This window comes from Aspergillus piperis (genome assembly GCF_003184755.1).
Source record: "Aspergillus piperis CBS 112811 unplaced genomic scaffold BO85scaffold_9, whole genome shotgun sequence".
Taxonomy (NCBI): domain Eukaryota; kingdom Fungi; phylum Ascomycota; class Eurotiomycetes; order Eurotiales; family Aspergillaceae; genus Aspergillus; species Aspergillus piperis.
In genome coordinates this window covers 426,208-440,811 of record NW_020291599.1, presented here as the reverse complement: position 1 = coordinate 440,811, position 14,604 = coordinate 426,208, and the positions used below count along the sequence as shown (strand labels likewise).

Sequence of the window (14,604 nt, the reverse complement as noted above, 5' to 3'; positions counted from 1 at the left end):
TGTGTTGGGGGCATTCATTCCTCCGGCAAAGCATAGAATGGTTTTGCCAATTTTTCTCATGCGGCTTTTATTATTGCCAGTTATCCGAGGACGCTTCAATTCATGACAGATGCTTGAAATTGGGGAAAGCGATCGAAGGTAGGTTGCCAATCGAACTCGACTTCCGCTTCATATAGACTTACATTTCCCCTAGCCAGACACGGCTCTGCTCCTGTTTCAAAGATCTATGCACACAAAACTGACCAGACATATCCCGAACACTATCAAGCACATTGTTCATCGACTGATACGGTTGGAGACGTCCTTACTGGAAGAGAATATACTTCCCAAAAAAATAGACTACTTCCAAAGCCATCGTCAATTCCGGGAATTGGGGACTGCCTGATGCCCTAACCGCCGATGTTGAGGAAGCGATCTTAGCATCTCCCAAGTTAGTTGCAATGCGGTCTCACACCCAAGTGTTCGTTGAGAAGGGGTATTTTGACGCGGTTGAATATCAACGTCTGAAATATAAAAGGCGCTTGTTCGCCTTCGCATCCTTCGCATCTCCAAACTACACGAGTATCAGGCTCACTAGGTTGGAGAAGTTCGGTGGGCCAGCCAGGCATGTTTCAAGGCAGCAACATGCTAACGTGGACGAAACATAGCCGGCGTGGAGCACAGCCGCGAGTGCGACACTTTTCCCATCTGATGCGGTTGGTGGTTGAATCAGCTGTAGTGGTGGCTACGGCGGATGATCCGCAGTTTGGTGGTTGATTACGTCAAGATACTAACTATACTCTTACTAAGCTTGAACCCAGTGCCTAGTTTTCTCTCTCTGCTCGCAACCGCCCCCTCATAGGATGCCCCTTTCCACAAGGTATCCGTCAATGCTCGATGCGAACATTGCGAACAATCTGGCCATACCCTAATTGGCATCTACAGAACAGGCAGAATGCAGCTGTCCTGGAAGCCAGGATATTCTCTCTCCAATAGGCCCGTAAAAAGGTCAGCAGCCCGTAGGACCAATAGGGGTCGGTTGGGAAACGCAGATGGACCTCAGCAATTCGTGTTCGTTGCAGAACATCCTATGAGAGATCGTAAGACCATACATTTTCAACCAGCCATCATTTATCCACCTTACGGAGCGCCTGTTGAACCTATTACTAATTACGTTGCAAAAAGACCCCGAACCTGATGGTATTGTCCTGTCCTTTGTCTGGCTTCTAAAGACCAATAGAAAACTACGGTTCTTGGCTAACATAAAAAATTTACTCAAGTCAATATTTCCGAGGAAGCCAGCCTCTCCGTAGAGACGCCATTCAAGGTCTCGGGTGATGCATCGCCAACAACTAGAGCTGCCGATTCCCCCGGCCCCGAGACCGATTCTAGGACAGCTGAATTACAGCCGCATCGCGATAACAGTGAAGAAAACCAAGGCCAATCCTTATGTTCATCTACACCGACAGATGACGGACAGCTACAATTAGCTGACGGAGACGCCTTCTATGAATGGTCGAGTCAAGTCGCTACTACTATAGAGTCAAGTCCCATGACAGCTTCAGACTTCCCCAACACTACTACATCTATGCCACCGAGCGTACTGTACAATAGCATCTGGCAGCGGTTTGGGCCTGTCCTTCAGAGATGTTCGCTTATTCTGCTCCTATTCGCTCTTGTCAATGCCCACTAACAAGCCATAGACAATATGGAATTCTGCACGATCCCATTAACGTTCGACTTACAGATGAATCCGTTTCGATACCGCAAAACCATCGTTCCGGAACCTATGTTTCTGGTACATGCGGTGATGGCTTTAGCGGGCCATCATGTTAAGAGCCCATCAACCGATGACCATCGCTATACAGCATTGAAACTCCTCCGCGAGAGCCTCAACGCATCCGGTAATGTGGAAGATGGCTCCTCCGTGCTTGATGCGATTATGATCTTATTTTCCTTCGACGTTAGTTTGCACCTTTATCTTTGTTTTTCGGACCTATCCCAAGTTGATAACGAAGATTAGGAAACTCAATCCACCCTTGGATACTGGAATACACATCTCAAGGGAGCCTATGGCCTCATCGAAGCGTGCGGGGGCATCGAAGCATGGACCACGTCCGCTCGAGCAGACGCTCAAATAGGATTGCTGTTGTGGTATATAACCGCCCCCCGCCCCCCACCCCACCCAACCAAACTTTTTAAGCAAAATCAGCCCGGCCCTTCCAGCTAAACTATTTAGGTGGGATGCCATCACCAGTCTCTTATCCCGGGAAGACTGCGTGTTCCCGTACGCATACGTCGAAGCCATCTTATCGAACCCCGATGATCGGAAGTGGAATTTCTTTGACCTCTGCGGCTGCCCACACAGCGTGGTCACGCTGCTCATGCAGGTTGTGCGTCTGAGTGCCGAAAAGCGCCAATCGTCGTCCATGCGGTACGTGACCTTCGACACCACGATGATTGCCCAAATCGAGCAAGCGCTCGAGTCCTGGCATCACATCTCCCCTGCCGCGCTTGCCTTCGATAGTAGTGAAGAGGACATCCAAAAAGACCAAGATTGTATGCACTGCTCGGAGGCGTGGAGACACGGCCTGCTTCTCTACATTTACCGCGTTTTCCGATGGAAGCCGGGAAGTCCGATTCCGACGCATGTTGTCCGTTGGGCCCGGGTTGTTGTGGACCATGTGGTAGCGTGTCGTGACGAGAGCATGGTCGCTCGGCAAGCGTTGCTGCCGCTCTTCTTCGCGGGCTGCGAACTACGCGATCGATCGATACGGAAGAAGATCGTGCAGTTCTGCTCGGTGTGGAATGACCGGACGCGGTATCAGATGTTTGGGAGCACCATTCCATTGCTTGAAGAAATATGGGCGGAGCAGGAGGCGAAGGGATTTGAGAACGTGTGGTGGGGTCACATCGTGGATCGAAAACACACCGTGTCTTGTTATCCGTTGCAAATGCGGCTATGCTTTGGATGATTTAAACCCAAAGTCAATATGCATTGGCGGTCAGCTTTTGACAAAGGTGAATTTGGGCTGGGCTGCTGGCTTACAGAGATCCCAATTATCTTTATCAGCACGGGTCATGAGGGTAGATACTCTTTTCTTCCGGTCACGATGGCCGGGTAGTTGAGCAAGTTCCACCGGCTCCAGAACTGTGCTGTCCCATGTTTGGTGCAAGACCAAGACCAGCAGGACATAGAATCGCGTCAAATGTAGCGCCTGTAAGGCACAAAGCATCAAAAGGTAACATGTATTTTACTGGGAATAAGTGGCCCAAGGTGCGCTGCACTTCAGGAGGTTATGAACGGTCATGTGATGAGTCACATGACAATGCAATGTTAGGACCCTTACAGCATTTTCTGCCGCGGAAAGTCGGATGTGGTAGTATCTCTATTCGGCAAGTAGCCAATTTAGGTAATGATATCCATACTAGGTAGTCTATCTTGGAACATAGCATCCATGGCTCTCATTAATAGCTCCTACCCGGGGCGGCATCGTCGTAGAGAGATGCTCTAGATGCCTTAGATAGGAGGGATAGTATGGGAAGGGATATATACACGTAATTACTATATCTCCAGATGGTTACGGTGCGATCAAATGTACCCAGTTTACTCGTACGGAGTAGCATACAACCGTGCCGGGCTAAGGTATGGTCTATATCCTAACCTGCATAATGTAGTCATTGACAGTTGTCAACAAATATCAGTATCAATCATGTGCACTGATGGTAGCATTGATAAGTAAATGAATTTAGGACCTGGATACTCGAACCTTCCCCTACTGAATTAGTTCTCTTGCACATAACCAACTTTGTGACCGTCAAGACCGGTGGCTGAATCATCTGGAGCTTCCTAACTATATCGGTCATTTTGGTTGACAACTGTACTCTGTGCACTATGAGGAATCCTATTCTATCATTCTTCAACTAAAGACCTCAGTCTAGAGACTTCAGTATGGCAACATCCACTTACAATGTTCTCATCACCGGCTCCAATAGAGGTCGGGATCAGCATCGTACCATCCATATCTGCACAATGAAGCTTTAGTTTTTCTCCGCTGTCATAATCTTCCTTGGCCAAGTCAGGCCTATAGCAGCAATGGCCCCCGCTCCTTCTGTTGAACGAATCCGTGAGCTCTTCAGTCCCTGGGAGACAGGCGACGATCTAGACTTCATCGACAATTGTTCTTGCTCCGGATTGCAGATTTGTAGTGCGTGGCAGCCATCGCTACGCTGGCGTATATGACCGAGAAGGTATCAAAGCCGTGGAAATGGAAGTCTACCAAATGTTTCAGGTCCCGGAAACCATTGCGATCGCACGGATTTTTCGGGCTGCGGGAAGGACTGGGTATCCATTTCAATGGCTTCGAAGGACGGACCTCTACTGCTGAATGGTAAGCGGGCTATGTCAACTAGGTTAATATCGTCTACTGACACTTTGCACAGGAAAACCATATAACCAGACCTATCTATGGGCGACAAAGTGGGACGGGGAGCATATAGTGGAGGTTGAGGAGTATGCGGACTTCGAGTTGCTTGCAAATGCTGTTCGGGAGAACCTAGAAGAGAGAAGAGCAAGGGACGATCTCTAGTAGTGAGTCCTAGGCTGCGGCATATCTGCAAATGCGCTCCGCAAATATGCGGATCGGGGATATTGTTGAGTTCCACGAAAGATCCACGGCCACGTTAGGGTAGTAATAGAGAGACTAAGCGCGCATCCTAATCATTCCAGATATTGGTCTTTATTCTAATAGTGAGTATGCACCCTTCCTAAACCAAATGATTATCCAGATTAAACATAATCGTGCTGTGCCAGACCGTCATATAATCCCTTCTCGTGATATCCGATGAAAAGCACATTCGGATATAGACAAACTGTTCTTGGACCGGTCAAGATACCCACAGAAGCCAGGCATAGACGATCAATCCACTTTCCCGTCTTTGTCGATGGTCTCATTGTTGGGTTGATCAATCAGGCCACAAGGAGAATGTTTATGAGGAAGACTCGCAGCTCGCGAACGGGAATTTTGTATGAACCGCGTGTTTAACCTCGGCCCCCTGAATACGTGTCGTTGCCAGAGGTACCAAGCCAAGACCATATAGGCAGTAGTGATAAATATGACAACACTGGAGGACACAAGTGTCAGTTTTCTGAGCTCAACAGATCTAATGCGGCTTTGAGAAGGGAAACATCTTACCTGACCCAATTCATGTTGGCAGCAGTGACTGGCCGAATGATTGGAAAGCAAGCCACAATGTCCAGAAAACAAACCCACACACAGCTAGTGATGTTGACAAATGATCCCCATATTCCAAGATTGAAATGACGTATAGGAAGAACGCTAGAACGTCCCCTCCACACAGCAATTCCTTGTGGAATGACATACGAGGTCATCATAAAAACGATATTGGCGCTGACCATTGAAGCAAAAGCAGTACTTGATCGCAAAAAGATTAATCCGTAGAGCTAACGAAGTTAGCTTCAATGCTTTGATATACATTATGTACCTTTACCGTAGCGAAAATTGCCGTCAGACAGGCAGCATTCATAGGCATTTTGTGCTTGGGGTGGACCTCTGCTAGCCATGTTGATAAAGGATAGCAATTGTCCCTGGATGCGGCCCAGATTTGACGACTTGAACCTGTGATATTGGCGGCTGCGCACCCAAAGAGGCATATTGCAAAAGCTGCCAAGAGTAAAATAGTCGTGAATTCGCTTTCCGTAGCTTGGAGATAAATCTCGACCAAGCTGATCTCGCTTGGAGGATTGACAACTCTTTCAATGTCAGTTATCACATACATACATGCAACCGCAAAGGGCCATGCTGTAGATGTTAGAATTGCATATCAAAAGCCACCACTACGATATGGGGTACCTTACTAGTGACCAGCCCGATAATTACTGGATATATCTTTTGACTGTCAGCACAGAAGTACAGGTAATGATGCAGGTAACATGGAAAACTTACCATGACCTTGGGTGCATTGATGGACGGAGAAGGGATCTCTTCGGCCATATGAGCACCAGCATCGGTACCCATAAAGCCGTAAGTATTATTCAATAAGCATAAAACAAAGAGAAAGCTTTTGTCATATGACGTGTTGAAACTTGTTGTATCTGTAAAAACCCATACGCTGGACTGGTAATTTGGAGCGGCGCATACAAGGATGACCAGGATAGTGATGAGGAGTGTTGATACCGAAAAGTAAACTTGAATCATTTGAAACACGGTTAGCAAATAGTTGACACTGGGGATAATCCTTCTACCCACGAAGATATTGATTAAGTGCTGGGAGGAACCGTGTGGCATATATGTTGAGTAAGGCAGCTAGCCAGATGATTGCAACATAGCAAAACCACTGATGCGAAGGGCAGAGAGTGTACTCTTTAACACAAATCTGCAATATAGCCAATATTGTGGCCGCAACAAAGTTGCATACGCTAGCGAGACCTAGCCACCAGCCGCACGTACTGATACAAGCCGACCTATCCACGTCAGGCAGAATGATCGAGTAGAACACGGCACAACAATCGATTGCGCTTACATGTATGACGCAAAAGGTGCCCATTCTGGACTCGCAACTTTGTACGACCAATAATATTGTGCTCCAGAGTTTGGAAAAGCCGAAACGAGCTCCGCCATTCCTAGTGAAACAACGAAATTCATTAGAGCAGCGATGACCAGAGTCCATATAGTTCCCGATGAGGAGGATTGGGCCAAGCTAGCTCCGATAGCACTCCCGAATCCATTCCACGTAGCTGTCAGCGCAAAGCCTAGCGAGAAAAGTGACAATAGTGAAAACCGCCTGGGCATTGCCGGTGCATACCCCTGGGCTTCGAGTTCACGATCGTCGACGTCGATCTGTTCGTACATTGCGATCTAACGAGGAATAAGTGATAGGGATCAGGTGTCGTAAACAACTAAAGATTAGGACTGGATCCGATCCGCTACTGCGAGCTGACCAAGCTCTAGGACGAAACTTTTGTGTTGTTGCGAAAACCCAGGTCACGATTCACACATGTGAAGGCGGTGTGGGCGACAAAGGTGCAGTAGTCATCACCAGGGGGGGGGGGGGGGCACTGGAAATTACCAAACGATAACATGATTTGGGGTGACGTATTTAGGGAATCAAGCATTCTAGGTTGATTGTACTTTGAAGGTGAGAGACTATCTATGAGTGGAGTCAGGGTCAGGGGACTTACTTGCACGCTAAGTCAAATAGGGCCATTACCCGATCAGGATTGGTTTCCCAAAATGGTTAGGCTGGATTATCCGTGGATACCCTATTCCAAGGTCTTCCGCCAGGAATTTCTATAGTGATAGTAGGCTTGAATAGTTTCTTCACACAGAACAAGCTGCACTCCATGCGGCTTATTCTTCGTCAATACTACCTATGTTTTTTGAGATTAGTGTCTTACAATTCTATTTAAAGCATTTCTCCAGTGGAAAGACGTATAATCACATGCCATGTCTGGCCAAGTAATCCTTTCAAATCATGCAAGTAGACCCGTTTATATCTAGTTAGTGAATTGATACTTTTCCCGGCTGGGTAAAAGGTACAGGGTTTAATTAAAGAACTGAAATGAGCCAAGCTGCTGGATAGAGTAAGGCTGTTAACACGGAATAATGCAGTGTCTGCATCAGAGAGTTCATGAAATTCATATAGAGAAAGCGGAGACGCAATGAGTAAGAACATCTCTGCAAGCACACTGGCAATTGACTGTCAGTCCCTTGCGAGAAATAGTTGAACAGCTAAAACAATATGTCTTCGAATATGCTTTCAAGTTGGATCGAGGGTCATAAGCTCCAAGCACCAACCATGCAGGATGCGCCGGCATTCTTTCGAAACATCGAAGAGAAACTCGACGTTCGAAGGGCCAATCATTCCTTTTGGAGTGATACCTGGAAAGATAGGGATGCACTGGACTTCTCCTCCAATGACACTCTTTCTTTAGGTACTAGTGGCGTCCTGCGCACCTAGTTCCTTGAAGAACTTTCCCGCCATCCTGCGGTAGATTTTGCCTCTGGAGGAGCCCGCTCACTACCCGACGGAAGGTATATCTATCTAGAGAAAGTCGAGCAGGAAATTGCAGGCTTCCACGGTGCTGAATGTGGCCTCATTCTTGGATCAGGGTTTGAAGCCAATGTGGCCATTTACACATCTATACCACAGGCGGGCGATATTATCCTCTACGATGAATTGGTTCACGCCAGTGTCCACGATGGGATGCAAAAAGGCCGTGCAGACAAGATCTCCTTTCACCACAACAATGTTGAGTCATTTCGAGAGGCGTTACTGTCAGCCTTGGGCCAGCCATTGATACAAGAAAAGGAGCGGTCGGTGTTCGTTGCTGTAGAGTCTGTGTACAGTATGGAAGGAGACATATGCCCGCTGAAAGAACTGTTCGAAGCTGCGAAGGATGTTCTAGACAACGTCTACTTCTTTGTCGATGAAGCACACGGTACAGGCGTCATAGGCCCGAACGGTTCTGGACTCGTTAATGCTCTTGGGCTTGAGAAAGAAGTCGCTGTCCGGCTGCATACGTTTAGCAAAGTGTTAGGTGCCAATGGAGGTAAATTACCACTGTCCAATATATCATCCAATTGCGACTGACTCTGCCTTTAGCAATAGTGCTCGGCAAAAAGACAATCCGAGATGCACTTATTACCCTAGCTCGGCCAGTCTTCTTCTCTACTGCGCCGTCATTTCCGTTTGTGGCTCTAATCCGAAGCGGTTACAAGCTTTTGATATCTGGAGAAACGAAAACTGTAAGTTTTGTGTGGCTTACGGCTACAGCAATGTTGAGGCTCATTTGTATCCAGCGCCAGGACCATGTCCAGCATCTCGTCAAGATGTTCTTCAAAAAGATCACATCAAATCCAGCGTACCAAAAAGCTGTCGAAATGGGCATCCTCTCAGTGCCTCTTACCGAAGGCTGGAACGAATGATCATTTGTCACTCCGATTGTTCCTATATGGACACAAGCAGGGTATCTGTACTGGCTGTTCAGTCATTTAGCGCTTGCCAAGATCTGTGCCTTTCCAGTCCAGCATCCAACCGTGCCAAAGAAGCATCCACGAGTAAGGCTTGTTTTCCATGCTAATTACACCGAATATTAGGTAGAACGTGTTGCCTTCGTGGTGTGTGAGTGGGCTCAAGAAATGATCCACATTAAGCAGATCAAAGACGGAGCAGAAAGATTACCCCGGGCCGCTCAAGAACTGTATTACTCGACGAAAGCTGTACATGCGAAACTATGAAGAGCACTTTACAGATAGGTACATGTTGATTGCTGGTAATAGATTTTATGAGGTTGAACATAGGTACTGCAAAGCGCTCTCAAAGGAGGATATTCCCATAACATGAATCTTTTTAGTTAACAGGCCCCTTATTTGTTATGGACTCGCGTTAAAGGCTGTTCTCCCTTACGCGCAGAAGGCAACTTGCCTCCAGGTTTTGAATAGAACTCCCGTGATATCGCCGTGAAAATCGCTCACAGGCATATGCTTATGCCCGTTGCACTGATGGATGTAATTTCACCCCTGGGCCGCATCGAAAACGGCGTACATTGCCCTTTCCGCTTTGCCCCCTGGTGCTTGAGCTGCTGGCACACGTCCCTTAAACCACATTCTATAGAAAGTACTCGCCCATTTCCAGCCAAGCCTTTCGAAAATGGGGATGGCAGCGGGGTTCGCGTGCCATGTCTCCGCAATCAAGCTTGCACCCTTGTCTTCCAGGCTCTCTATAGCAGCATGCACAAGCAGGCTCGCAACATCTTGTCGCTCCGCATAAAGAGGACCGAATTGATATCCAAGTTCGCACTTTCGAATAAGAACCCAGCCCGTAAGGGTTCCGTGTTGATCCACGACTGCAAGGCCGTTTGCATCTTGACATGCCGACATTTGAGATGGGTTCATCACGTTCACATACTACCAAGCCACCGGCTGAATACTAAAATGCTTGTCAAACATGTTCGTCGGATCGTACTGCGCCTTGAGCTTTTGAAGTTTCGTCAGATTGGTGCCGAACACGTCGCCGGCCTTTTCATCATAATCTGTGTTTAAGGTCAGCAATTTCCTGGGATACTAAAAACAAAGAATGCTGCCTAGTCGGTCTAGGGATAGAAAACTTCGACTTACACTCAAGATTTCCGTACATCATCAAAGGGTCGGAGTCTGACTTGTTGCTAGCCTTCTCATCTCTTTTCAGTTCCGCTTTGAAGATGGCAGCAATATCGCGGGCCCATTGCCTGCACCTTACGTCGTGTTCAGTGGAGTGCCAGAATACCTTCGCGGCTGCATTGAAGTGATAGCCGCGATTGTGGAAAGCCATATCTGTGTTAGATGCCTTGGTGGCCACAACGGTTGGATCAAATAGGTCGAATTGCAGTACACTCCTCGCAGAGTAACGGACACTTTCTGTAAAATCTTCATATGACTCGAGGAGCCTTTGCACGAATTCTTCGCGGATGGGTAGGTTGAAAGCGCAGCAGTTCATGGTCCCGCGCATGCCTTTTTTGAATTGGAAGATGTTATTGATCCCTGGATAGTCCATCATCTTCATATCTTCCACAATTGGACCTAGATCAAAAAGTTCCTTAAGAGCAATATCGCCGGACTTTTTGTCGTTTAGCCATACCACCGGGACAATTACGAGAACGGGACCTCCCTCCGGAGGCGATCTTGCGAGAGCGAATCCTCCTGCCCCGGCACCTCCTTTCAATGTGCCCTGTGCGCCGAACAACCTATTGAGCACCGCGATGACCTGATTTAGCTGTGATACAGGGAAGACCAAAGTACCCGCGTAGGCCTGTCCACCCTCTGCGCCGGCGATGCGTTTCGATACCGGGCCTGTGCCATAAGCATGACCCTGGTACGTGAATGATACTGCGACACCAAAGTTGTGTCCTGCTCCCGAAAGAGCCCAGAACAATTGTGCATTCTGTTCTTCACTCACGGTCAAGAGCTTCCCATCTGCTGTCACGAGCCCCACGGCGATCAGGTTGTCAATCGTGAGACCTAATTTCCCGCTCAACCACCCATACCCGCCCCAAGAGTCAAGCCGCCGATCCCGGTGTCGCTGACTGTGCCGCCAACTGTCGCCAGGCCCGTAGCAAACCCCGCTTCATCGACGTGACCCCAATTAGCTCCGACCCCTGCTATCAAATGATTTTTCGTCTTATCCACCTTAACTTGCGTGAACCGCGTTGAGGAACCGAGGTCGATGAGGAGGCCACCATCGGTGGAGCTCGACCCGGCAGTGGAATGACCACCACCTCGGACCGCCAGGTCGATAGACTTCTGTGCGGCATAATTGACGGCTATGAAGATGGCGTCTATACTTTCTGGTATGAGGACAGCTCCTGCAGGCTTCACCGCCGCCATGGACCACCGCTCGATACACCTTGCGTACTTAGCTGGGTCTGACTCCCTGGTGATTAATTGGTGTCCCGTAGATGAGAGTCGGGAATTCAGTTCCTGCAGAGCCAATGGCGAGAGCTTGTTCTCGGCAGCCATCCTAGTTCAATTTCTCATTGACTTCATGTTTTATCCATGCCTAGTATCGTGATGATCGAACGATTCCGTAGGAAAGGACAAAAGGAACACGATTGAAGACCAGAATCACCGCGATCGTGGAGATGAACGACACTTCGCCGCCTATCTTCCCGAATATTTTAACTTACGAGGTTGCACAGACTACAGACTGTCGTTTCTTCAAATTATCACCGAGCGATTGCAGGGGGACAAGGGACCGACCTGGACTCACTTCAGGCGCATTTCCCGTTCCGGATTCCTGCCATTTTGAGTGACCCATTGCCATTTCAGGTATACTGCCATAAAGAATTGCACATCCTTCTTCTACCTTGCTAGTATTAGTAGGTCTCCTGCATTTGGGAAACCCCTAAGCCGCCTTGGCTCGCAGTAGTAGGGTTGTATCGGCGTTGTTGACGGCCGCGTAGTCCCTGTTCGGGATTGACATGGACTAAGCCTTCGGTGGTGGGTCATACGCGTTGATGGCCCCACCGGGCTTCCCGTCCGATAAGGCGAAGAGGACATTGGCCGGTAGCATACATGCCCGCAGTGACTGATATAGCAGGAGTGAACAACATGGGAGTCGTATGTTTCATATTATCTCAGCTTGTAGCAATATTGGTCTTGGTCAGCGCTTCGAGCACCTTAGCCATTCCATATCTTCTTTGAAAACGGTATCAGACGGTAGCGCTTTGAGTTGCGACTACAGTGAACTAGTAATTCATAAGGTTGTGGGGCCTCTGATTGGCTATATAGTTCAAGGGACCGGCTTTGTCAAGACATCGTTGTCTATTTTTCGCTACAGTAGAACTAATATGGTCATAGTAGTTTTAGGTGTGGATATAGGCGAATGAATAAAGGCTCCAGTCAGATAGATGTGAATGTAAGAAGACTCCAACAATCATAGCATAATAGACAGCCTATGTGTATGTTGCTAGAAAAACCTGTAGCCCAGTACAACTTTACGTGATTATCAACATGTCATAGTTCTCACCATGTATCAGATCTCGAATAAGAAGGTAAGGTCAGACAGATGAGTGGAGAACATTGTGTGACAGCCGAAGCCAGGAATCAGTTCATTCCTAGCGTTCAGCGTACAAAGACACAGAAGTAGAGGCAATATTGCTGTGAATGACTCTGACCAAATAACTCAACTCTCCCCACTCAGGCCCCAAATTCCTCGTCATAAGCCACCAGGCAGGATCGGTAGCGGACACTGCTAGTTTCTAGCTGCTCGATCGCTGTTTGAATACCTTGTTTAGATATGGGGATCTCTTTTACCCATGACCTGGTACCCTTGGTGGCCGCCAAGTCCAGCATTTCCAGAACCTCGCGCCGACCCCCGAGGTTTGAGGCGCCGATGGAGCAGCCGTTCCCGATGAAGTCAAAGGTAGATATCTTGAGGCCGTCGCCGCCGGGCACGCCCACCAAGTGGAAGCGTCCGTGAACGCCCAGAAGGCTGAGGTATTGCGATAGCGGAAAGTCTTGGAAGGAGCTTGCCGTGCTAATGATCAGGTCAAATGTCATTTCATGCGGCTGACACCAGCCCTCCTCGTTCGTGGCGAGGAAGCCATCGGCGCCCATTTGTCTCGCGTCGGCCTCCTTGTTGCGTGACCGGGAAATAGCCCACACTTCGGCACCAAGTGCTTTTGCAAACATGATGGCGTAATGGCCAAGGCCGCCGATACCCACTACACCAACCTTGGTGCCAGGTCCTGCGCCGAAGCGTTTTAGTGGACTGTACACGGTGACACCTGCACACATCATGGGGGCAGCATCACTATTAGCCAAGCTATCCGGAATCGGGAATACCCTTGACAGAAAGCGAGAACAACCACAAGTCAGCGACCAAGGGATATCCCGGGCAGAGTCTTCGGATTATGGGAACTCACCAGTATTCATGAATTCGAGTGTGGGATGAGTATCCACCCTGGGTCGTGCAATCCGTCCCTGGATACGCCGCTCCATAGGCGTTGACCTGTTCTTTGCAGTACGTTTCATTGCCGTTCTTGCAGTGGCGGCAGTCCAAACAGGAGTAAACCTGGGCCCCAACCCCGACTCGCTGGCCCACCTTTGCGAGGGTTACTTTTGGGCCTACGCGGAGAACCCTCCCAATGACCTCGTGGCCGACAGCGAAAGGATAGGGCATCTCGCCCCAATCACCACGAGCAGTGTGCACGTCACTAGCGCACACCCCGCAGCACTCTATCTTGATATCGACATCGTAATCTCCAAAAGGTCGAGGCTCCCAAGTACTTTTCTCAAAATCTAGCCACTTTTCAGCGCTCGGGACCTGGAACCCAGTAAACTCCTTGGGATAAGACATAGAGGAGGCAAGAGCGAGATGGCTTTCTGCACCAAGATAATTGAGTTTGAAGTCGAATGAGGGTCAAGAAGGCTCGTAGTACGAGAATGAGTAGACAATTGGTACGGAACACGACTTCGCCCAGTGCAGAAAAGGTCCATGGCTTTATATCTTATCCGCCTCCCCTCCTCTGTGTACTTCTGCCGCTGCATCAGATCAAACCACGCAACTTCCATTTCCACCGATCCCGACCCTTTCCGACAACTTGATAGCAGATTGACGCGGGGTAAGACGTTAATTACGTCAGTGTTCTGGCTTGCTAGACTCTGGGACCCGGATGAAGTTTCACATGGTAAATCTAAGAAGAGGGGTGGACGGAAGTAAACCAGCAACAAATAGAATCATGTTACATCGGGGCTGGTAGTGTATAGCAAAGCCGTCTGATCTGCAACGCCTGTCTCGGAAACCGTACAGTGACCCACTGAGAAAAGATTGCGTGCAGTGGTCCATGGGTAGAGGGGTTATGATTTAGTGACATGGAAACAGAACATCTGGTCCAGCTCTCGACGTCCGATCTGTTCACTTATCTCCAGCACCAGCTATTCGCCGACCATCAAGAGGCGTACGCTGATGTACGTATCCTACGTGTCTATGTCTAAGAATCTAAAAGTGATCAATGAGAACTGTCAAATATATGCTGAAGATGATTTGACCACTACCATGAAGTTTTCTAAATTATCGGGATAAAGGAACAATGGCTCAAAAGCTACAAAGGACTATAACGGGGCC

At 48.5% G+C, this 14,604-nt stretch overlaps 6 protein-coding genes across 6 annotated transcripts; 3 read left to right on the top strand and 3 right to left on the bottom strand.

Moving 5' to 3' along the window:
* Positions 1-934: 934 nt before the first annotated feature.
* On the top strand, positions 935-2,954 carry BO85DRAFT_372511 (fungal specific transcription factor domain-containing protein; the record flags this gene model as incomplete). Its single annotated transcript, XM_025656040.1, has 5 exons — positions 935-1,079; positions 1,260-1,628; positions 1,683-1,942; positions 2,003-2,133; positions 2,219-2,954. 5 exons carry the CDS (start codon positions 935-937, stop codon positions 2,952-2,954), a joined length of 1,641 nt encoding a protein of 546 aa, XP_025515403.1.
* A 1,121-nt stretch (positions 2,955-4,075) lies between these two features.
* On the top strand, positions 4,076-4,568 carry BO85DRAFT_438598 (uncharacterized protein; the record flags this gene model as incomplete). Its single annotated transcript, XM_025658678.1, has 3 exons — positions 4,076-4,187; positions 4,272-4,370; positions 4,423-4,568. The coding sequence occupies 3 exons, from the start codon at positions 4,076-4,078 to the stop codon at positions 4,566-4,568; spliced, it is 357 nt and encodes a 118-aa protein (XP_025515402.1).
* Positions 4,569-4,699: 131 nt separating this feature from the next.
* Positions 4,700-6,958, bottom strand: BO85DRAFT_449460 (amino acid transporter). The gene is made up of 7 exons (XM_025660171.1): positions 6,523-6,958; positions 6,249-6,463; positions 5,946-6,187; positions 5,858-5,888; positions 5,491-5,801; positions 5,175-5,443; positions 4,700-5,103 (listed from the first exon to the last, which is right to left on the bottom strand). The coding sequence occupies exons 1-7, from the start codon at positions 6,849-6,851 to the stop codon at positions 4,899-4,901; spliced, it is 1,602 nt and encodes a 533-aa protein (XP_025515401.1). The 5' UTR covers positions 6,852-6,958; the 3' UTR covers positions 4,700-4,898.
* A 782-nt stretch (positions 6,959-7,740) lies between these two features.
* BO85DRAFT_514275 (aminotransferase class I/II-fold pyridoxal phosphate-dependent enzyme) lies at positions 7,741-8,927 on the top strand (the record flags this gene model as incomplete). The annotated part of the gene is made up of 4 exons (XM_025664750.1): positions 7,741-7,933; positions 7,994-8,551; positions 8,605-8,747; positions 8,802-8,927. 4 exons carry the CDS (start codon positions 7,741-7,743, stop codon positions 8,925-8,927), a joined length of 1,020 nt encoding a protein of 339 aa, XP_025515400.1.
* Positions 8,928-9,515: 588 nt separating this feature from the next.
* On the bottom strand, positions 9,516-11,919 carry BO85DRAFT_520219 (FAD-binding domain-containing protein; the record flags this gene model as incomplete). Its single annotated transcript, XM_025665116.1, has 4 exons — positions 11,024-11,919; positions 10,119-10,955; positions 9,932-10,033; positions 9,516-9,847 (listed from the first exon to the last, which is right to left on the bottom strand). The coding sequence occupies exons 1-4, from the start codon at positions 11,493-11,495 to the stop codon at positions 9,516-9,518; spliced, it is 1,743 nt and encodes a 580-aa protein (XP_025515399.1). The 5' UTR covers positions 11,496-11,919.
* Positions 11,920-12,476: 557 nt separating this feature from the next.
* BO85DRAFT_514270 (NAD(P)-dependent alcohol dehydrogenase) lies at positions 12,477-13,914 on the bottom strand. The gene is made up of 2 exons (XM_025664749.1): positions 13,403-13,914; positions 12,477-13,323 (listed from the first exon to the last, which is right to left on the bottom strand). The coding sequence occupies exons 1-2, from the start codon at positions 13,834-13,836 to the stop codon at positions 12,675-12,677; spliced, it is 1,083 nt and encodes a 360-aa protein (XP_025515398.1). The 5' UTR covers positions 13,837-13,914; the 3' UTR covers positions 12,477-12,674.
* Positions 13,915-14,604: the final 690 nt, after the last annotated feature.

What these genes read in the sequence shown, in the direction of transcription:
- BO85DRAFT_514270 (XM_025664749.1), bottom strand. Translation starts at nt 13,836, where the DNA reads ATGTCTTATCCCAAGGAGTTTACTGGGTTCCAGGTCCCGAGCGCTGAA. An exon ending in ACTCGAATTCATGAATACTG is followed by an intron (nt 13,324 to 13,402) that starts GTGAGTTCCCAT and finishes CTTTCTGTCAAG; the next exon opens with GGTATTCCCGATTCCGGATA.
- BO85DRAFT_449460 (XM_025660171.1), bottom strand. Translation starts at nt 6,851, where the DNA reads ATGTACGAACAGATCGACGTCGACGATCGTGAACTCGAAGCCCAGGGG. An exon ending in GCACCTTTTGCGTCATACAT is followed by an intron (nt 6,464 to 6,522) that starts GTAAGCGCAATC and finishes TGACGTGGATAG; the next exon opens with GTCGGCTTGTATCAGTACGT. An exon ending in TCAATGCACCCAAGGTCATG is followed by an intron (nt 5,889 to 5,945) that starts GTAAGTTTTCCA and finishes GACAGTCAAAAG; the next exon opens with ATATATCCAGTAATTATCGG.